The sequence below is a fragment of the Aedes albopictus genome, chromosome 2 (assembly GCF_035046485.1).
Source record: "Aedes albopictus strain Foshan chromosome 2, AalbF5, whole genome shotgun sequence".
NCBI lineage: Eukaryota > Metazoa > Arthropoda > Insecta > Diptera > Culicidae > Aedes > Aedes albopictus.
In genome coordinates, this window is record NC_085137.1 from 278482365 (window position 1) to 278506699 (window position 24335).

The 24335-nt window shown below is 35.3% G+C and overlaps 1 protein-coding gene across 1 annotated transcript in view; it reads left to right on the forward strand.

Annotated features, from left to right (window-relative positions):
* Positions 1-22129, forward strand: part of LOC109398173 (GEL complex subunit OPTI) — a 59667-nt gene extending 37538 nt beyond the window's left edge. The window contains exons 2-3 of the mRNA XM_062851864.1: positions 21716-21819; positions 21880-22129. Of these exons, the coding sequence (XP_062707848.1) occupies positions 21716-21819; positions 21880-22075 (300 nt within the window). The 3' untranslated portion in view covers positions 22076-22129. The remainder of the gene's footprint in view (positions 1-21715; positions 21820-21879) is intronic.
* The last annotated feature ends 2206 nt before the right edge of the window (positions 22130-24335 follow it).

Sequence of the window (24335 nt, forward strand, 5' to 3'; positions counted from 1 at the left end):
TCAACGTACCTCGAAAATGTTTGACTTAGTTGAACTAATTCGTGTTATATAAGAGAATAAGTCAAAATTATGCTTCTTCGGAGAAATCTGTTAGGTACGTTGCATAAATCTCACTGAATTGTTAATAACTCGACTTGGTATTATTGTTGGATGTATAAAATATGTTTTACAAGTATTCACATTCAACGTACCTCGAAAAAATTTGACTTAGTTGAACTAATTCGTGTTATATAAGAGAATAAGTGAAAATTATGCTTCTTCAAAGAAATCTGTTAGGTACGTTGCATAAATCTTACTGGATTGTTAATAACTCGACTTGGTATTATTGTTGGATGTATAAAATATGTTTAACAATTATCCACATTCAACGTACCTCGAAAATAATTGACTTAGTTGAACTAATTGTCGTTATATAAGAGAATAAGACCCCCGGATGAGCTGCAGTGAAACCTTTGGTCCAGTCCTCACCCTATCCATCCCTCAAAATGTGACCTTCTAACCTCGAGCTGCCACGAGTACCCTGGCCTCCTCCCATCATTAACAAACATGATTGAAAAGTTATTATCTTGAACATAGTATATTATTAAGTGCAAAAAGGGATCTTCGGCTCCGTATAGCGTTATACGCGATTGAGCCTCAAATAAATTAACTAGATAAAAAAAATACGAGAATAAGAGAAAATTATGCTTCTTCAAAGACATCTGTTAGGTACGTTGCATAAATCTTACTGAATTGTTAATAACTCGACTTGATATTATTGTTGGATGTATAAAATATGTTTCACAAGTATTCACATTCAACGTACCTCGAAAATAGTTCACTTAGTTGAACTAATTCGTGTTATATAAGAGAATAACAGAAAATAATGCTTCTTCAGAGAAATCTGTTAGGTACGTTGCATAAATCTTACTGAATTGTTAATAACTCGACTTGGTATTATTGTTGGATGTATAAAATATGTTTTGCAAGTATTCACATTCAACGTACCTCGAAAATAATTGACTTAGTTGAACTAATTCGTGTTATATAAGAGAATAAGTGAAAATTATGCTTCTTCAAAGAAATCTGTTAGGTACGTTGCATAAATCTTACTGAATTGTTAATAACTCGACTTGATTTTATTATTGGATGTATAAAATATGTTTCACAAGTATTCACATTCAACGTACCTCGAAAATAGTTCACTTAGTTGAACTAATTCGTGTTATATAAGAGAATAAGAGAAAATTATGCTTCTTCAGAGAAATCTGTTAGGTACGTTGCATAAATCCTACTGAATTGTTAATAACTCGACTTGATATTATTGTTGGATGTATGAATAATGTTTCACAAGTATTCACATACAACGTACCTTGAAAAAAATTGACTTAGTTGAACTAATTCGTGTTATATAAGAGAATAAGAGAAAATTATGCTTCTTCAAAGCAATCTGTTAGGTACGTTGCATAAATCTTACTGAATTGTTAATAACTCGACTTGATATTATTGTTGGATGTATAAAATATGTTTCACAAGTATTCACATTCAACGTACCTCGAAAATAATTGACTTAGTTGAACTAATTCGTGTTATATAAGAGAATAAGAGAAAATAATGCTTCTTCAGAGAAATCTGTTAGGTACGTTGCATAAATCTTACTGAATTGTTAATAACTCGACTTGGTATTATTGTTGGATGTATAAAATATGTTTTGCAAGTATTTACATTCATCGTACCTCGAAAATAATTGACTTAGTTGAACTAATTCGTGTTATATAAGAGAATAAGTGAAAATTATGCTTCTTCGGAGAAATCTGTTAGGTACGTTGCATAAATCTCACTGAATTGTTAATAACTCGACTTGGTATTATTGTTGGATGTATAAAATATGTTTTACAAGTATTCACATTCAACGTACCTCGAAAAAATTTGACTTAGTTGAACTAATTCGTGTTATATAAGAGAATAAGTGAACATTATGCTTCCTCAAAGAAATCTGTTAGGTACGTTGCATAAATCTTACTGAATTGTTAATAACTCGACTTGGTATTATTGTTGGATGTATAAAATATGTTTCACAAGTATTCACATTCAACGTACCTCGGAAATAGTTCACTTAGTTGAACTAATTTGTGTTATATAAGAGAATAAGTGATAATTATGCTTCTTCAGAGAAATCTGTTAGGTACGTTGCATAAATCTTACTGAATTGTTAATAACTCGACTTGGTATTATTGTTGGATGTATAAAATATGTTTCACAAGTATTCACATTCAACGTACCTCGAAAATAGTTCACTTAGTTGAACTAATTCGTGTTATATAAGAGAATAAGAGAAAATTATGCTTCCTCAGAGAAATCTGTTAGGTACGTTGCATAAATCTTTCTGAATTGTTAATAACTCGACTTGGTATTATTGTTGGATGTATAAAATATGTTTTACAAGTATTCGCATTCAACGTACCAACGAACCAACGTACCAATTTTATAACTCGACTTGATATTATTGTTGGATGTATAAAATATGTTTCACAAGTATTCACATTCAACGTACCTCGAAAATAATTGACTTAGTTGAACTAATTCGTGTTATATAAGAGAATAAGAGAAAATTATGCTTCTTCAGAGAAATCTGTTAGGTACGTTGCATAAATCTTACTGAATTGTTAATAACTCGACTTGATATTATTGTTGGATGTCTAAAATATGTTTCACAAGTATTCACATTCAACGTACCTCGAAAATAATTGACTTAGTTGAACTAATTCGTTTTATATAAGAGAATAAGAGAAAATTATGCTTCTTCAGAGAAATCTGTTAGGTACGTTGCATAAATCTTTCTGAATTGTTAATAACTCGACTTGGTATTATTGTTGGATGTATAAAATATGTTTTACAAGTATTCGCATTCAACGTACCAACGAACCAACGTACCAATTTTGATGAGATTTATTTATGCAACGTTCCTAACAGATTTCTTTGAAGAAGCATAATTTTCTCTTATTCTCTTATATAACACGAATTAGTTCAACTAAGTCAAATTTCTCGAGGTACGTTGAATGTGAATACTTTTAAAACATATTTTATACATCCAACAATAATACCAAGTCGAGTTATTAACAATTCAGTAAGATTTATGCAACGTTCCTAACAGATTTTTTTAAAGAAGCATAATTTTCACTTATTCTCTTATATAACACGAATTAGTTCAACTAAGTGAATTATTTTCGAGGAACGTTCAATGTGAATTCTTGTAAAACATATTTTATACATTCAACAATAATACCAAGTCGAGTTATTAACAATTCAGTAAGATTTATGCAACGTACCTAACAGATTTCTTTGAAGAAGCATAATTTTCACTTATTCTCTTATATAACACGAATTAGTTCAACTAAGTCAATTATTTTCGAGGTACGTTCAATGTGAATACTTGTAAAACATATTTTATACATCCAACAATAATACCAAGTCGAGTTATTAAACGATCAAACGATCAATCATCATCATCATCATCAACGATCAAATCTGACTATACATGTCAATGGTTGCTACTCCGTGATTGATCTGAGCTGGTATCAATTGCACTGAGATCCAAATGAATAAGGGCTGGTACACTCCACTTATTCTCAAAGTGCAATTCTAGCAGCTCATACATTTTGGATCAATAACGGCGCCGGCCACGTCCTTATAGTCAGTTGGGAAGGGAAAGGAATGTTAGAGTGTGCTGGTTGTTGCTACTAAAGACCGAGATCACCTCTGCATCCCCACAACCAGCACGGACTGGGGTATTTGTTAGACGGAAAGGATGGGAGATCTGGAAGTCACCGTTGGGTCGGTGATGCGATCCATGGATAGGGGGTACGTAGTGATAGGATTGTGTGGTGAATGAGGTGAATAAGGTCAAGCGGCACAGCACGCTTTGGTTGCATAACTTTTAGGCGTTATATACACTGTGCTGTGAGATGAAATTAGAAGGGAGGGAAACGACTTTTTTCCAATTCGTTTCTGGTTCTAGCGATGGCTATGAACATACATGAGTTGTATATGTAAAGAGAGAGAGAGAGAGAGAGAGAGAGAGAGAGAGAGAGAGAGAGAGAGAGAGAGAGAGAGAGAGAGAGATAGAGGAAGTGGATAGAAAGATACAAAGTAGGATGAAAAGGGACGGGCCAGGGATTGAACCCATGACCTTCTGCATACGAATCAGAAGCGGTAGCCACTAGACCACCAAGCCCGTTTATACCAAGTCGAGTTATTAACAATTCAGTAAGATTTATGCAACGTACCTAACAGATTTTTTTGAAGAAGCATAATTTTCACTTATTCTCTTATATAACACGAATTAGTTCAACTAAGTGAATTATTTTCGAGGTACGTTCAATGTGAATTCTTGTAAAACATATTTTATACATCCAACAATAATACCAAGTCGAGTTATTTACAATTCAGTAAGATTTATGCAACGTACCTAACAGATTTCTCTGAAGAAGCATAATTTTCTCTTATTCTCTTATATAACACGAATTAGTTCAACTAAGTGAACTATTTTCGAGGTACGTTGAATGTGAATACTTGTAAAACATATTTTATACATCCAACAATGATACCAAATCGAGTTATTAACAATTCAGTAAGATTTATGCAACGTACCTAACAGATTTCTTTGAAGAAGCATAATTTTCACTTATTCTCTTATATAACACGAATTAGTTCAACTAAGTCAAATTTTTTCGAGGTACGTTGAATGTGAATACTTGTAAAACATATTTTATACATCCAACAATAATACCAAGTCGAGTTATTAACAATTCAGTGAGATTTGTGCAACGTACCTAACAGATTTCTCCGAAGAAGCATAATTTTGACTTATTCTCTTATATAACACGAATTAGTTCAACTAAGTCAAACATTTTCGAGGTACGTTGAATGTGAATACTTGTAAAACATATTTTATACATCGAACAATAATACCAAGTCGAGTTATTAACAATTCAGTGAGATTTATGCAACGTACCTAACAGATTTATCTGAAGAAGCATAATTTTCTCTTATTCTCTTATAAAACACGAATTAGTTCAACTAAGTGAACTATTTTCGAGGTACGTTGAATGTGAATACTTGTAAAACATATTTTATATATCCAACAATAATACCAAGTCGAATTATTACCAATTCAGTGAGATTTATGCAACGTACCTAACAGATTTCTCTGAAGAAGCATAATTTTCACTTATTCTCTTATATAACACGAATTAGTTCAACTAAGTCAAATTTTTTTCGAGGTACGTTGAATGTGAATACTTGCAAAACATATTTTATACATCTAGCAATGATGCCGGGATGAAATAATATCAGTTAAGTGAGATTAATATTACTTGCGAGAAATTTTCAACGAAATTAGTTATTTTCGTATTATTTTCTTTTTATATTATTTTGTATTAGTTCAATCAGTATGTTATGTTATATTCAGTCAGTTATCTGTTAGAGCTGTTTTTGTGTTTTTTCTGTTGCATACATTTAGGCTTTTATTTGCAATTATACATGGTTAGCATACTTTCAGGAGTTTATCAAGTATATTGCTTAAACCTATTAAAAATACGTTTTTTTGCCATAAATTAGTCAAATTTGAACTTAAGTGTAAACTTTTTTAGGTCAAACATACCTAGAATTTTACAAGGAATGCAATGAAGCTGTTTTATTAAACATATAATGTAATTTGAAAAATTTTATGTAAGAAAGTATGGGAAATTTTGAGGTACGTTAAAAAAGGAGGTCAGATTCGGAAGGTACGCTGTTGGTACATGCAGAAAACCTTAGCTTCGGAAAGATTCATGGAGATTTTCGAAAAAACCACCATCTATCCAGCAGGACACCTGTTTTCTAAGAATTCGTCAGGTACGCTCAAAATCCCGTTAGGTACGCTATGGTACGCACTTGGTACACTCACTTAACGGTTTTTATTTTTGATTTTATGAAAAGTGTCCTGCCAGCTAGATGGACATGATTCATTCAACTATACTCCACTTGTATTTAAAGATAGTCAATCGAATCAACCAGAAGCTCAGTTATAATTCATATTTCATTATTAATATTTGCATATGGTTGTTTTGATACTAAAACATGGTCCGTGTGACTGTAGAAAAATGTCCAAAATAACAAAAAATCTTATTCAAAATAACTATCAGCTTATTAGTCCAAATAACTATCAGAAATATTATCTCAATATTCCAAAAATCTTCTCCGTGAAATTTCCTTCGAAGACCGCAAAACGATTGGATGCTTGTGAAAAAAGTTATTGATTTTTTACCGATTAGTGATCCAACGAACGGCTTTTTGTTTTGTTTTATCAGCAGCACTGCTGCTGCCGTTGTTACATGGGGTGGCGGGAGGCATCACCACCCCCAGAAACAGCAGCAGGCAAGGCAGCAGCTACAGTGCTGCTAATAAAACAAAACAAAAAGCCGTTCGTTGGATCACGAATTGGTAATAGGGTAAGAAATCAAGCTTTGAACTAGTCAAATTGTAATCTTAATTTGAACCATTTCAAAATTCATTAAAACGACGTACTATTCAGGCAAATATTGTCCCGAAAAAGATGATAAACAGCTTTCCGTTATATAACCTGATAACATGGGCTTTAAAAGCATTGAAAAAAGCGTTTTTGTCATGGAAAACAGGCTGTCGCCGCAGAAGCAGTCCAGCTGGCAGCCCTGTCACCCAGCGTTACTAAAGCGTTGCGTCCAACAGGCGAGGCGTCGCGGCGAAACAAGTGACAGCTGTCACAAACAGTGAGCGAGCTGTCAAAGATTCGTTTCCGGTGATCATTCCACATTCTTTCGAGACACAGTCAGACAGTCACGGTACCGAAACGCGGTTTTCATTAACCAACTAAGGCCTGGGACACACTGGTGGTGTTCGTACCATGGTACAAGTTGTCAAGAAAATTATTTCAAGGCTATCTTGAATGAAGACAATTATCAGTATGAAACTCATTTCAAGATAATTGTACCATGGTACGAATACCACCAGTCTGTCCAAGGTTTAAAATTGGGCATTTGTAGAATCAAACGTGTAGGGAGTTCCATCATTAGTAAAAGTGAATTTAGCGAGGAATTTAGTTTGATTTGTGCATTTGCTGAAATCTACATCGTAAAAAGTGTAAAGATCTAGTTCGGTAGCAGTTAAGGTGAGAATCCAAAGTGATTAGGTTGAGGTTAGTTTTTGCATTAAGGTGATTCTTATCAATGAATTTTACAGTCTAGTTCGCAGTTCGTTGCCCAAGTTAGAAGCCAATTCGATTATTGCAGGGTGAAAAACCTAAAAGGCCCACCGAATTGTAAGTTGGCTGTTCAAGAGAAAATGTTAAGCATAATTACAGAGAATTATATTTACAGTTGAAGCGCTTATTACACGCTCTCAGAACCGGCTCGACTTTTATTCACCCTACTGTCCGCCAAGAGAAAGCACATTTTCGGTGCACTCATACAGCTCATGCATTGTATCACACGCAATATGTGAACACGTCAAATGAAAGCTTATTTATCGTAGAATCGACCAACCGAATAATATTTTGCATTATTTGTCATAAAATTATCAAATTTAAGTGATTCTTACTTGAAGAATTTTATCTTAAGTTGAACCATTTGTAATCTAAATTTGAACTAGTAAACGGGGGTGAGCTTCTAGTGTTGGCCTGTAGATTGCGCTAGTGGTTGCTTTGTTTACTCTTGGGGCACGCTATGTTCAAAGGGAAGTATTATGAAAATCGAATGTACCTCAAATGTTATTCCCCAGGATCATAGGTTTGGACCTCTTGTTTCAGAATCTGTGCGGCTTAAAATATTTCATCTTGGGTTTTTTGATATTTTTGATTTTTTTCGTATTTTCCATACAAATGTCGAAAAAAGTCATTTTTAGGCCAATTCAGGGTGTCTACTACATGGAAAAACCTGGAAAACCGGGAATCCTCAGGGAATTTTATTTAACAGGGAAAAACCTGGAATACTCAGGGAATTTCTTGAGTACTCAGGGAAATTTTACTCCGATAATAAAAAACATTAGGTCGTATGAACCTGCTAGTAAAAATCCATAAAGAAATTTCGCTACAAGGATTTTTTCCAGAAATTCCGTCAGAATTTCTTTCTAGAACTTCTTAAAAAATACTTCACTGCAAGAGTTCCTCAAGAGATTTCTTTCATTTTTTTCCTGTGATATCTTCAAACCATTGCTTTAGGCTTTCTTTGAGATGTTCTTCCTGGTCTCCTACAGGAATTTGATAAAAGTTTTCGCGAGGTTTATTTTGAAGTTGTACCTGAGGTTTTTCTCGGAGTATCTCCTGGAACTTCTCTCAGAAGATTCCTTCCGATGTTGGTCATGAGATGTTTCTCAGAGTTTTTCTTAATTTACCTTGGATTTTCTCCTAAGATTTTTTTTCAGAGTGCCTTCTGGGATTTCCACAGGAGTTATTGCTGATATTTCTCATTAAATTCTTTTCTTGCATTCTTTCAGAGCCATGCTGTTTCTTGTAGTTGTACCGGATTTCTTGCAGTGATCCACCTGAGAGTTTTTACAAATATTCTGTGCATTATTCCCAAAGATCTTCCCGGAATCTTTACCAGAAGTTGTCCCGAGATTCTGGATACTCCTTTAGGGATTTCTTCCAAAGTGATTGCAGAGATTCTTCTACGGGTTTTCCTCAGAATGTCTCCTGAGATAACTTACGAAATACCTTATAGGAAATTCATGGAGAAATATTTGACGGGATTCCAATAAAATCTTACGAGAAACGCAAAGTGTTATTGAAGAAATCTCGACAGAAACTTCAGGAAAAACCTGAGAAAAAAAATTAGACATCTCGATAAAAGTTCTAGGTAATAGTAATCCCGAGAAGAATTATTAAGGACATCCAAGGAGGTATTCTGAAAACCTCATGAAATCCTGAAAGCAGCTGCGGACGTAGTTCCGCTAGGAAAACAATAGGAGTATCGGTAAAAATCCAATAGCACAGCGCAACACTTTTTTGTCTCAAGAGCAAACTTATGTGTCTCCGAAAGATTTTGGGCCGCTGAATCCGAATCCGGGCTCAGATTTGCTCTAACACGTCACAATTTTGAGCTATACCTCAATTTATGGGGCAATATATGCGATTTTGGGCTTTTTTGACTGCAAGCCATTAAGCAAGGCAATATTTTTTTTAAGTAATCAAAAGGTTAATTGGTCAGTTAACATCTAAATTAACGACTCATGCAAAATATTTCGTTTTACCTTATCAAATTTGATAGATTTAAGCATTTTATGTCAGTATGGAAACTTGCATGCAACTTCTGGAGGGTGACTTGTATGGGAAATATCGTACCTAACATAAATCGCTTAAAACTATCAAATTCGATTTGGTAAAACGAAATATTTTGCATGAGTCGTTAATTTAGATGATAATTGACCAATTAACCTTTTGATTGCTTAAAAAAAATATTTTCTTGCTTAATGGCTTGCAGTCAAAAAAGCCCAAAATCGCATATTTTGCTCTATAAATTGAGGTATAGCTCAAAATTGTGACGTGTTAGAGCAAATCTGAGCCCGGATTCGGATTCAGCGGCCCAAAATCCTTCGGAGACACATAAGTTTGCTCTTGAGACAGACAAAAGGTTATTTTTTGTTACGCTGTGTAGTTTATGGATAGCTGTCCTGGAAAACCACTAAAAAAGGCATGTACACTGGCTTCAGTCGGTGGCTGTACCGATTAAACGAAACTTAACACTGAATGGCTACGGATAAGAAGCTATACTCGTGAAAAATTTCATCGCTCGGAGCGGGTATCGAGCCCTCATCCACCCGGACTCTAACCGCATGGCATGGAAATTAGTCTATGGCATGGCTACGAGGTTCAACCAATGACATTCTTGAAGAAACTTTGAATAGTTTTGGATGGATCTTCAGGAGGAATCCAGCGAGAATCGAAAGTATATCGGAAAATCTTTGCAAGAAATATCGGGACGTACTCAAACAGATATCTCGTGTGGAAGAATCCTACGGAAAGCCAGGAAGAAACTTTGGAAGAAATTCCAGGAATTATGCTCAGAAATCTTGAAAGAATTTTTGAAGAGTAGGGGAACTTACGTATTTTCGGCAGTTTTGTTCTCTTCGTCATGGGTTTTTTTGTTCAACTTAGAGTTGGCATCAAATCCTTCCAAACCAAGCTGAATATGATCAAGTTTCAGGCAATTTGGCCGACATAAATCCCTCATGACGAAGAGAACAAACCTGCCGATGATACCCTAAGTCACCCTTCTTAATTTTTAGAAAATTTGGGTTATTTTTTTAATTATAAACTTTCAAAATATCATCTGGAAAACCCTGGAAAACTCAGGGAATTTTATTTTGAGCTATGAGTAGACACCCTTCCCATATAAAAATGTATGGGAAAAAAACCCAAGATGGATGATTTTAAATCGCACATATTCTGAATCTAGAGGTCTAAAAATGCGGTTCAAGTGAAAAAAATTGAGGTACATTCACTTTTCATAATACTTCCCTTTGGACATAGCGTGTGGGGGATGAAAAAATCCAAATTTAGTTTCCAAATTCTTAAAGAATATCGAACATTCTGAGTTGAGATTCCACTGCCTAATGAAAAATAGGTATGAGAATTAGCAGATTCATGTGATTTTTCATTGTTTTGCATGGAATTGGCTATTTTGTGAGTTGCTCGAGCTGCTGCCGCCAGTAGTTCAAATTAAGATTAAAATTGGTTCAATTTATGATTACGATGGTTCAAATTAAGATTAAAATCATTGTTGATGAAAAATCAAATATTTCAATGAAATTCGGTGCAAATACAAACTTTTTACCATTTAACAGAAAGCTTATACTCGTGGCTTTCATGTACATACGATTTTGCGGTAGTAAATTATTTCCATGTGGGAGAAAGAATCACTTAAAATTTGCACTGCTTCAGAAAGCCGCAATTTGGTTCAAATTTTGATTACCTACCCTAAATCAATAACTTTTTTCACAAGCATCCAATCGTTTTGCGGTCTTTGAAGGAAAGTTTTATAAATGATTTTTCTACAAGAAGCATTGATCGATTTGAATTAAGGAGACAAGGGGCGACCTCTGGGATTTTTTATCTGAAAGTGTAACTTTTCCCATAGTAAATCCTATGAAAACTTTGAACCGCTTGCGCTAAATTATAGTTTCACCGATTGCACTGTATTTTTGCACAGTTTATGAGACCTAAATGGAATCAAAAAAGTCGACTGGAGCGAGAATTTGATGTTTGTCCCATACTAATGCTTATCATACGTGCACAGCTAGCAAAGCAAAGCCTTTTATTGAATCAATGGAATCAATGCGTCGTCGATGGGTGCGCGGTTGATTTTCAGTCCTACCGATCCCAATGCCAATAATGCGGAAGATAATGTATACAATGCATTTCTGTCAAATTTTGTTTTGTTTTTTTTATACCGTGCGGTACCCATATTCTGAACGGTTAAGCGAATCTCACAATAGAAGTTCAAATAAATGGAAGTTCTTGTTTCAAGGGAACCTTCTCCCCAATACCATCAAGTTGGTTTGTTGTCTAGTTAAATGTATAAAATAAATTAAATCTCATAATAGCTTGCAGTCCATGATCTAGACATATTTTCGTTAGTGGAGGACGTGTTCCTAATTGTGGACACCATAAGAAGCCGTGGTCCTAATTCTGAACAAACAGTGTTACTTACTAAGGACTGTTCAATTTATAAAACGGACAACTTGCTTGTGCGATATCTTTTTTATTTTTCAATAAAATCATTATCAGTTTTTTTTGCATAACTTTCTATAGCTATTCTCAAATGTAGGAAAAATATAACATTAAGCAAAATGTTCTTTATTGTGTAACTGAAGCGGTTTTCGTAAAACATCAATAAAAACCCATTTCTCAAAATTCGACATAACTTTCAACATACTTAATATGCACATTTTCATGAGGTTTTCAATGTATTGGAATCTTATACTCTTCTACTAAAGGTAAAGCTTAATAGTTTATCAGTAATAATGCACCAAGCAGTCTCCGGCTTGATATAGTGAGTTACCTTATTTTCATAGAAATTATGAAAAAATGTTCATTTAAGTCCTGTGCTGCAATAACATCACGGATTCGGCTAAAAATTTGTCCAGAGTAGTAGAATATTGCTCTCTGAATGATACAGAAGAAAAATTTACTTATAATTGCATTTTTCATCAAAAATTTAGTACATAAAGATGGCCATATTAAAAAATTTCATACTTGTTGCTCCATTGATGCAGATTTTCGACTCTAGCGAATCTTGTTATTATATTTTTTTTTTCAGCAAAGTTGGTCCCATGTTATTGTACACCTTATTTAATAATAATCGGATGCAAAGTTTCCATTTCCAACATTATTGTTACGCAAAATTTGCATTAGGCTGCATTGTTATTTGTAAGAACCTTCAAAGAACGAAACCGTTTTGATTACTGTGTCTGCATTAGCGCACAATAACCAAACCAGCAATGCTATTGAGAAGCAGTTTTCTGCATTTAAAACCACATTATTCTCACTTTCGACTGGATTCATAAAAAAATTGATTATTCAATATTTTCATGCCCTTTTTGCTTTACAATTGAATTTTATTGAAAAAATCGAACCTTACTTGAGACTATAATATCTCAACACTTAATTTTCCCATTGAGTTTAAATTTTGCCAGAATGTTTATTACTCATGCTGCTGCAGCATGGCACATACTTTTCTGGTATTAAAAACGATATACCATATGTGAACAGTAATTTTATATATATTTTCAATTTTCAGCAATCGAAAAATTCACCTTATTTAACACCTGGCCGATTTTCTATAAAATAAAACTATTTTTATTCCGTTCAAAAATGATCACTATAATGACAGATGATGTACGGAACAACGAAACAAGGGTGGTTAAATTTGAACTACGCGTCTTCTTTTTATAGCCTTGTAAAGTTGTCCGTTTTATAAATTGAACAGTCCTTATGTACAAACACATTCACTACGTTCACAATTGAGTCAAAAATAATACGTTTTGTAACGATTGGATTATAGAGGGGCTCAATAAAATTAACGCCTCAACTCTTGAATCAATATATTGCTTCATAAGAGAAAAATCTTTTTTGGATTGGCCGACTGTTCAGAATATGGAGCTGTCTATAATATGGTGCTCGCACGGTAAATGTGAATAGAAAACATTATTTCTTCTTCTAAGCTTTTCCATTTTTATATATTCAAACATATTTCATATTTTTTTATTACGAAATATTTTTGGACAGCCCATGGGCTGGGACTCGAAACAGCTTCAGCGCCGTCTTGCTGAATTACCATTGATCAAATGGAGTGATCCATAAACTGTGGTCATTTTTTCCGATTCATAAATTGTGGGGTCTCTCTCTTTCTTCTTGGCGTAACGTCCTCATTGGGACAACGCCTGCCTCTTAGCTTAGTGTTCTATGAGCACTTCCACAGTTATTAACTGAGAGCTTCCTCTGCCAATGACCATTTTGCATGCGTATATCGTGTGGCAGGCACGAAGATACTCTATGCCCAAGGAAGCCAAGGAAATTTCCTTTACGAAAAGATCCTGGACCGACCGGGAATCGAACCCGTCACCCTCAGCATGGTCATGCTGAATACCCGTGCGTTAACCGCCTCGGCTATATGGGCCTCTGTACCTTTATATTTCGACATTACAAAAAATTACTAGGGGAAGACGGGGTAAGACGGCCACCCTAAGCCATAAAAATCATAACCTAACACTGACAATGAATTACACTAGTTTCAACACAGCATATCATTTTTCGAAGTGTTGGACATGCAAGAAAATTATTTTTCGATTTGTTCTGTTGAAACTTGTATAATTTTGAGCTATTTGAAAATTTGATTAAAAAGCACTTTATTTTTTGACGACGGGGTAAGACGGCCCACCAGCGGGGTAAGAAGGACCATCACTATTTTTTAAAATAATAGTGATTAGAAATGTTTGAATTCCATACGTTGAAATAAGATATGACTCCTTCAAGTCCCTCACATGGAAAATTGATTAACCCTCCAATACAGAAATTTTTGATTTTGATCTAAATATCATTTTTCGTCATCTAAAATCGATTTAAACATGTTTTGGAAGATGATTTTTTTAAATTCTCGATTTCGTGAATTTCAGTTTTTGATTTTTCTAATTTTTATTTTTAAACATCCCCACACTTTTATATTTTTCCTAGAAGCCTATTTAGGGTACGGATTTTTTGAGATGAAAACATTTTGAGATTTTATGATTATTGTTGAAATATTTTTATTTTAAATTTTTTTCATAGATAATTTTATTTTCCGTGTAATTTTAAGGAAAATAATTTTAGAGTGTTTTCGATCCCCTTAAACTATTAATCTAGGATAGAATGATTTGGGAAAAATTTAAAACATGTTAATTGTTGCAATTCAATATAAAATAAACAGTGACTTCTAAAAGGTGACCGAAACATCAATTTTTTGATGATTTTTAAAAAATGTAAATACGCTTCAAAATACACCAAAACCATTTTGAGATATACAAAACAGTCCTAAATTTCAGCCAAAATTATAAAAATTTTGATTTTCTACGAAACAAAAATTACAAAAATGCTCAAACTATACCCCGTCTAAAGGCGGGGTTGGGTATTAGAGGGTTAACATAATTGCCCGGGGGTTACCATTTATTATTTTTATTGGGGTATCGTAAATATGGATACTCAAACACCCATTTACATCACAAAAATGATGTTTCTGGTTACGTCCAGCGCAAACAACGCAAATATGAGTTTATTTATGTGAAATGGCATATTTTCAACAAACAATTTTCGATAAATTGGGTGCAGCCATATTATTCTATGATCTGGGGGGTGGCCGTCTTACCCCGTTCGAGGTGGTCGCTTTTACCCCGCTTGGGCAGATTTTACTCATGAGGCTAGTTTATAAGGATTTTTGTTTTCAATCTTAATCCCGTTCCTCTTATGTTTTGTAACATTCCTGGTAAGTTATGAACGGGTTACTTTTTTGGTTTGAAAACGTTATTCCGAATCAAAATCCTTAAGGTTATATGCGACAAAATTAGATCAAATACATCATCATGGAGCAAAATCTTTGTTTTGTTTATTTGTTTTGAAAATCTCAATATAAACATTGCGCAAAATGGCTCAAAATGACAAATATTTCTTACTTGAACAGAGTACTAAGTGAAAGTTTATAGAAAACGGCATTTTCATGGTGAACTGTAGGTGGTCCGTCTTACCCCGGCGGGCCTTCTTACCCCGTCTTCCCCTACTGAACAGTGTTATTTGTCAGAAGGGGGTATTTCTAATTTATAGGCAACGCAAGTAAGCCACCATAATGTGCAAAATATTAACCCTCTAATACCCAATCCCGCCTTTAGACGGGGTATAGTTTGAGGCATTTTTGTAATTTTTGTTTCGTGGAAAATTATTATTTTTATATTTTTGGCTGATATTAAGGACTGTTCTGTATATCTCAAAATGGTTTTTGGTGTATTTTAAAGCGTATTTACATTTTTTTTAAAATCATTGAATAATTGATGTTTCAGTCACCTTTTAGAAGTCATTGTTTATTTTGTATTGAATCGCTACAATTAACATATTTTAAATTTTTCCCAAACCATTCTATCCTTGTTTAATAGTTTAAGGGATTCGAATACACTCTAATATCATTTTTCCTAAAATTACACGGAAAATAAAATGTTCTGCGAAAAAAAAATTAAAATAATAATATTTCGACAATAATCATAAAATCTCAAAATGTTTTCAGCTCAAAAAATCCGTTCCGCAAATTGGCTTCCAGGAAAAATATAAAAGTGTGGGGATTTTCAAAAATAAAAATAAGAAAAGTCAAAAACTGAAATTCACAAAAACGAGAATTAAAAAGAATCATCTTCCAAAACATGTTTAAATCGATTTTAGATGACGAAAAATGATATTTAGATCAAAATAAAACATTTGGGTATTAGAGGGTTAATTATTTTTTTATCAGTATTAACGAGATTTTTAGCCTTAGGCTTCATCTCGGGACCCACGCTTTATTTCCCTTACGAAGGAAGAACTCACACTTTGCAAATTTGTCGGGAGTGGGATTCGATCCCAGGTTCTCGGCGTGATAGTCACGTGATTTAACCATCACACCAGATCCGCTCCACGAATTATTAATTAACTGGTGTTAGAGACCGCCAGTGCACCAGTAATTTTTTAGCAAAGTTCGGTGGGACACCAACCGACTTATAAGATTACACAAATAAATGTGAACTGTTTATTACCACTAATGCATTGCACAGTGGTTCCAGCCCCATATGAGGGCGGTCATAAATATGATTTTATCGAGTTTTATGATGAAAGGCTAAATTTGATGCATATTTGCATTCCAAATACGTTTTTGTATTGTTTGTGAAAAATGGGCTCAATCGATTTTTTAGCCTGACAGAGCCGAAATTCATTATTTTGCAGTTTTGGTTACCAACTGATTTAGATATACTAATATTAGTTTAGGCGGTCCACGGTAGTCAAAACTGCTCAAGAATAATGAAACGCACATAACGTGATGGATAGAGAGGGTGAAAGTTGGAAAAAAGTGCTCCGTTTAATACAATGTGGGAGGTATTTGTTAGTTTTTGAATAAAATAAAAGTACGTCACTTAAGTGACTACCACCAATCTGGTCGCAAACGGTTGCAGCTAAATTCACCAGTAAATCATTGTTTAAGATTATAGGGAAGTTTTATAGAAGAACGTCCGAGGGGGTCGAAAGGGGATACATTTTTTTCGGCTTGTTGAAAATTTTCAGTTTTTTACCTTGTGGAAAGAGCATCTAATTCAGTCAAACTTATTCAAATAAATTGATAAAGAATGGCATATAAATTTGTGATAAACATCGATTTCAACTATGTAAGAATCGAACACAATCAATCAAATACATGCCGAATGGATGAGACTTTTTAATAGAGTGATAAATGCATAGGACTGAAATTAGAAAAATTTAAAAAAAATATATTCAAGAACATCTACTTTCATGAGTTCTGCGGAAAAGTTTCGGCAGACATTTGATAAAAGTAATGTCTCTAGTTATTAAAGCATTAAACTTGATTTTTCCGCAATGATATCACAGATTCATTGAGGTCAAATTTTTGGATTAATGACCTATGGCGGAGCCCGAGAAGCGAATCACTAGCGCATTTTCGATACAGCCTTGCGTATTGACATACGCATTGGCGCATTTTGTTACGCATTGGCGTATTAGGCTGCGGCCAGAGTGGACGCGTCACGCAGCGCGACGCGGTGCGGCGCGTTTTTGACGCGGTTTCCAACGCGGCTTGATAGCCAGAGTGAACGCGGTGCAAAGCGTCTGTTCGTAAAGTAAACTGAAAAGTTTTCATAATTTCCGTCACCTTTGCACATGAGTACATGTTATCTGATGAAAAATTTCCAAGAGATATGTGATTATTGTGCTCAACCTAAAATTAAAAATAAATCATTTATCTAAATTTACCCTCAAATGCTATTTACTTCAGATGATTCAGAAGAGATATACATTTGGGACAATGGTGATTCCCTAACCTCAAATCTACCCGTCCTACAGGTACAAATTTTGAAATTTTATGAACAAGTGAGCTTGTAGTCAGAGTTACCACAGGGTTGTATACGTAAAAAATGGCGCCCCTTGGTTTATTTTCAAACAGCAAGGCAATGGAACAAGTTTGTTAACTCAAAATAGTGTATTTTTATTTTGAAACTATTTTTTAAGCTTACACCCTAGTAGAATACTTTGAGATAGTAAAATAAACGAGAGGGTATCAATTCTTTTTGTGCATGAAACATGGGTAGGGCTAATGTGAAAGCTCTGCTTGCAATGGGTGTAGAATGACAGAGATTTCGATTATTTCCGTTAAGTCTTTAGTCATAAATTTGAAGAAATTACTGATTTTGTTTTGCATAATAGGTGAAAAGTGAGGTTACGAGACGCCACCGTATAATAAACATGTGGTATTATTTATGTAAATATTTTTTATATTCACATTTGAATACATTTGAAAAACAATTTCGTAAAATTAACGTCATGGTTTGGTAAAAACGGAGGAAATCCACACAAAAATACAAAATTCTCCGCGCGAACCGCGTGAATTCCGCATCAAAAACAGTGCATGCACTGTTTTGTCGTGCGTCGCGCGGCTAAACGCTTTCCGCTTCGCATCGTTCTGCGCGCACTCTGGCATGTTATGATTGTTTTCCTTGTATTCCAATGAACGGAGTTCTGCCGCGCGTCGACGCGCGACCTGTCAAATGCCGCATTGCACCGCGCCGCGCCGCGTGACGCGTCCACTCTGGCCGGCACCTTAAGGTACGCATTTCTAAAATTGAACAACACCTGTCAAAATTTAACAGCATGCACTTTTCAATGCATTGATGAAATTGTTCGTATTTTTATATGCATCGACAAAAAAAACTTGCATTTTTCTACGCATTGATAAAAAAACACGCATTTTTCTACGCATTAATAGAAAACACTCATTTTTATGCGCATTGGTGGAATACTCGCATTTTTATACGCATTGATATATTACATGCATTTTCCTACGTATTGGCGCATTTTTCAACAAATTGTGTATTAAAATTCCAAAAATTCGCCATGCATTCCTGTGCATTTTTCAACACATTGGATATTTTGGCGCATTTTTCAACGCATTACATTTTCAAACGCATTTTTCAACGCATTGGAGCATTTTGTAACGCATTTTGATCAAAGCGCATTTTCGATTCAGTTGTTTTGGAAGTAATCCGCCCCTCGGCGGAACCACTGCGCATTGTAATCGTTGGATTCATTACATTTAAATAAAAAATCTTGGGAAAAATATACTTCTGCATAAATTGTTTCTATTGTTCGATGATTTATTACATCTAAATTCAGTTTTCTTTTTTGTATGTATTATACATTTCAATAGCTGTTTATTTTACCGTAGTTTGGCCAGCAAAAAACACCCGTAGAATGCCGGCAGGGTACCCGGTTACCCACGAAACTGAAATGATAATAACTCCGTCAATTTTCCACCGATTTTAATTTTTTTGGCTCATTCAACTCACAAACTCATTACCTATCGATATTTTATTTGGTTAGATCGGTCCGATCACCGTGGGTGCCGGGAAATCCGGATTTCCGGGTTTATGTTTTTATGCAAAATAATGCTCGCGATTTTCGGTAGGTTCGTGGAAATATCGGTATCAATAATACTAAAATTGCTTCAGCATATAGTGTCTGACCAGCCTGGGATCATTAAACGCGTTGACTTTGTAGCTGCGATTTCGGATCAGGCTTCCCGTGGGGCCATGGCTGGCAATGGCCACAATACGGTGTCCTAGACTCAACAATGTGGGGGTCAATATAATATAAGGATATGCTCCCGAAAATCCAAATTTTCCGTAACCTACAGTCATCAGATCGGCGCAACTACATATTTTCCAGATAGATAATGAGTTTCTGAGTTAAATGAGCCAAAAATTTTAAAAATCGGTGAAAAATTGACGGAAATATGTATACAGTCGAACCTCCATGAGTCGATGTTCCTTGACTCGATATCGACTCATGGAGGTAAATTTTTCCATACTGAAAAATAATTTCTGGGTTACTATGATGGTCCCCCCAAAAAGCATCCCAAAGGAATTTTGTTCCTTTACTCGATATTTCCTTGAGTCGATGGTCCCTTCAATATCGACTCATGGAGGTTTTACTGTATTTCAGTTTTGTGGGTACCCGGGTACCCTGCCACGTAATAAAAAAATCGGAAACCTCCCCCCCCCTGCCCCTCCTCGCTTGGGAATTCAGTCAACCCCATTAATAGATATATATTCACGAGTTCTAAGATCTAGCAGAGTCTCAACTTGCTACTCTCAATAATCATAAAAATATCGAGATTTGAAATCGAAAAAGGTACCCGGGTACCCTGCTGGCCACATAAGAATTAAATTTTTTAAAAATAGGGGTAGGCGGGGCATTATGGACACCCGGGGCAGAATGGACACCCTCAATATTTTGAAATATGCGAACTTTTTTGAACTTTTAATGAATGGAGAATATAGTCCATTTGTCTAAAACGTAGTTTCAGGAAAGAAACATTCAAAATTAAAATTATACTTGATTTTACACGAGAAAGTTGAGTCCTCTGTTTTTTGTGCATGAAAATTATAATTTTCACACCATATAAAATAAGATTTAGTGATTAATTTATTGCAGGTCGATTAAAACCTGATATTTCTAGAACAAATGCAAGTAGTTTTGCTGTATCTACATGCTTAACATGTTTATATTTTCTTCTTTATTATATCAAAAATCAAGTTTGAAAATATCTTCTGCTGCCGGGGCAAAATGGACACTCACCTTTTTGAAAGAAGCGACAAGGGAAAAATATAACCTAAATCACAAACCAACCAAATTCTTCGATTTCAGTATATTTTCGGATAAATGCTCACTATAGTAGACATAGGGTGAAACAAATTGGTCAAAAAACGACAGAAGTGAAAAATAGTTGTTCTAGGCACAGCTGTACATGCCGACAAAAACGAAGCTTTATCCAAAACAGCCTGAATTTAAATTAACTGAACAAAAATGAACTACTTCGGCGCATTATTCATCCATAATAGTTGTTTTGTAATGAAATGATTTTATAGGTGTAAATAATGTACGAAATTCGTAAAAGTCTCATAGTGTCCATATTGCCCCATGGGGGTGTCCATTCTGCCCCGTATGCTTGAAGACGGTCATGAAAAACTAACATTTTTCAAAACATTTTTTGAAGTGGATAAATCATTTTTCTTCGTAAACATTCTTATGCAATAGATGCTAAATAGACTTTAAAAGGATATATGTATCAAAAAACTTAACTTTTTTTACATCTTGCCAGGTAAAGTTGGCAAAAACCTTAGGGTGTCCATATTGCCCCGCCTACCCCTATATATGGCAACACGGCAGAATGTTCTGCAATGATGATGCTCTTGATCACGCGCTGCTGCATTGAAAGGTTGAATAGGTTGATCTGGAGGGGAAATTTTTAACTAATTTGACCCATGGTTTGAGCAATCTTCGAGAGGATTGATGTAAAATTTTTGGAGGTGGGGAAATATTGTGAAGAAATTTGATGTAAAATGCGCTATGGAGGGGAAATATTGCTGCGTGGTTGATCAAACGGAAGATAGGGGAAAAGTTGAATGATTGATATCCATTTATTTTTGAACAATATTATACATTCAATGTTTCCATAAAACGGCCAACTATTGATCAATATATGCATCGTGTGACTGGCGCTAATAAGTAGGTTCGACCAAAAGGTTCAATATTTCCTCCTACTTCATCATGAAACACTATTTGATGGAAATATTTCATGAGACGTTAACACCGCGCGGTCGTTGAAATGTTGCAAAAAGGGGCTTTGCACAAAAGTTCACGCGGTCTATCGTTTTCGAAAGGAACAGCCGCACCGTAGGAAACGCCGCAATGTTGTTTCGCATAAGGATGAAGTAAACGGAGTGAAAACCGCGGCTGTACCTTTCGAAAGCGATAGGCCGCGTGCACTTTTGTGCAAATCCCACAATACATATTGCTAATCGTCTTGCATGCATTTTAGTTGAGAAGAAGATGGATGATAAAGTTGATGATAATCTAATCTATGAATAAACTTCATTTCTTTTTCAGGATGATTTCCTAGATGTCGTTTATTGGTCCCGTCAAGTGATTGGAATTCTGATTGGAGTAGTGATGGGTATAGTTCCAATGAAAGGATTCATTGCACTGGCGTTGTATGTTTCATATTTTCAGAAATAATTGAGATATAAATTTTCTAATTATCTATATTTCAGGTTCGCTTTAATCAATTGCGGTATAGTATATTTCTACAGTACCAGTTTTCAATCCATCGACGAAGAATCCTACGGTGGAATATGGGAAATCATCAAAGAAGGATTTATGACTTCATTCGCTTGCTACTTAGTAACTTGGATAATTTTTTACACTGGAATTCATTTTGACTCCATCATTGTTAAACCCGTACAGTGATTATTATTGTAATAAAGTTGACAATAATTTATTAAAGCAGTTATAAATAAATAAGTTTTTGTTTTCAATAATTAGCTGTCCAAGTCCAGCCCCGTAACGTCGGTAGATAACCTTAGAATGGTGCGTTGCGGCGTAAGATCTACCACCACATCAAATTTCGATCTTGTTATTGTTTTCATGCCTAAAGTGGCCGATCAGTAGTGAGCAGACATTCCAGGATCGAGATTTGATGTGCTTTGTTTTTTTAATGTTTTGTTGCTAATCCACATTTTATTTCAGGAGTAATCAGGTAAATGTTTTGTTTATAAATGCTTAATAACCATCAATATGATTGTTTTTCAAACAAATGTATAATAAAACATACACAACACACACTGACATACATTACATATACATATCTCATCATATATTGGGAAAGGAAGGGACCATCAGGGTGTACAAAAGAAACTTTATTACTCTTCCATGGTCAGTACAACACTGATGAATACTGCGACGCTGGTTCTCTAGCTAGCTAACTGAGTGGTTGTTTTTGTATTCTTCTGTCCCTAAGACAAATGCATGGAGGCGCTGAATGCAAGGTGCTTATAAATAGGGTTATAAAAAGTACATTATTATTACACGCTTTCCTTTTTTTTAGTTCTCATATTTTATCGAACTGTCTCTAGAGTGAACAAGATTTTCATGATGTTTGCTTTACACCACCCAATCACCGTAACGTTTCGGAGGAACAACAGATCGACCACTGCGAGTTACACAAGGAGATTGGACCGCAACTGAGGCTCCTTCAGTAGAGTGCAATGAGTCATCCAGAATCTGAGGATCATTAGGCGGAGGACGATCTTCAACAACAGTTTGATTCTCGGCTCGATTAGATAGTCCACCATCCATAACAACGGGATTACCAACAGACTGATCAACTAACATGTCATGCATACGCGATCTTCGAGTAGGAACTACAGATGGAGCAACGGGTACCCCAGAGCCTTTCGGGAGAATCGATGAGTCACGCACGCTAGGACGTTGGAAATTCATTAACTCGTCTTCGACCAACAACTCACTGCTATTACTTTCATTGTTCGTAGTTTTAGTCATAAATCTGCGATTACGACGATAATGGCTCCCAAAGTTATCCCGCACTATGAACGACTTACCGTTGACATCACGAATGACCTGCCCATAGTGCCATTCCTTGGAGTTTTTCTTGAAAAGAACGCGATCCCCAATGCTCAACAACGGAAGTTGCTTAGAGGAACGATCATAATACCTTTTTTGGATGTTTCGCTTCTGTTCAATTCTTCGTTGAACAACACTTTCTTCGATTCCTTCTCGAATCAAAAGCGATTCATCCATTGGTAAACGTGTCTTGATTTGGCGTCCAAAAAACAGCTGACTTGGTGAAACCTTCATGCTAGCGACCGGAGTGGAGTTGTATTCTAATAATCGATACTGAAATTGATCAACTTCCCCAACTTCATAGCAACGCTTTAGTATGTTTTTGGCTATTGCCACTGCCTTCTCAGCAAGTCCGTTACTTTGGGGATAACGAGGACTAGAGAACACAAACTTGATATTATTCTGGTTTGCATACTTTTCTGTTTCGAGACAATTGAATAGGACGTTATCACTTCGTACAACAGTAGGGTATCCGTAGCAGTAAAAAAACTTGTTGAATAACTTACACACGCTCGCCATGGTTTTATCCTGCAGTTTATCGGAACAAATGAACCCTGAATAAGCATCAATCACAACTAGCCAGTCATGGCCACCATATTCGTAGATATCGGTGGAAACCTGTTGAAAAGGATATTCTGGAATTTCCCCCTGCACCAGCGGTTCCTTGCAATTGTTCCGACGAAACTTTTCACAAATTGTACAGGAACTAACCAGCTCTGTCAAATCGTTAGTCATTCCGGGCCAGAAAAACTGAATTCTTGCCTTAGCGAGAGTCTTGTCAATTCCCAAATGTGCTGCATGTAACCATTTAGAAATCTGGGATTGCAATTCAGTTGGTACGACTAAACGATGATTTTTGAACAGCAGCCCGTTTTCGTAATGAAGTTCCTCGCGAAACTTGTGGAAAAGTTGACTAAGATCATCGAGTTTGTGATATGGAGGTCAGCCATCAACAACGTACCTCACTATACGCATGTAACGCTCGTCCGAAGCAAGGACTTGCAAGTACAGATCATAATTATCCTTCGACATACAGGCGTTCTTAGTCAATGAATGCACAACACCCTGAAGATCCTCATTTACTTCA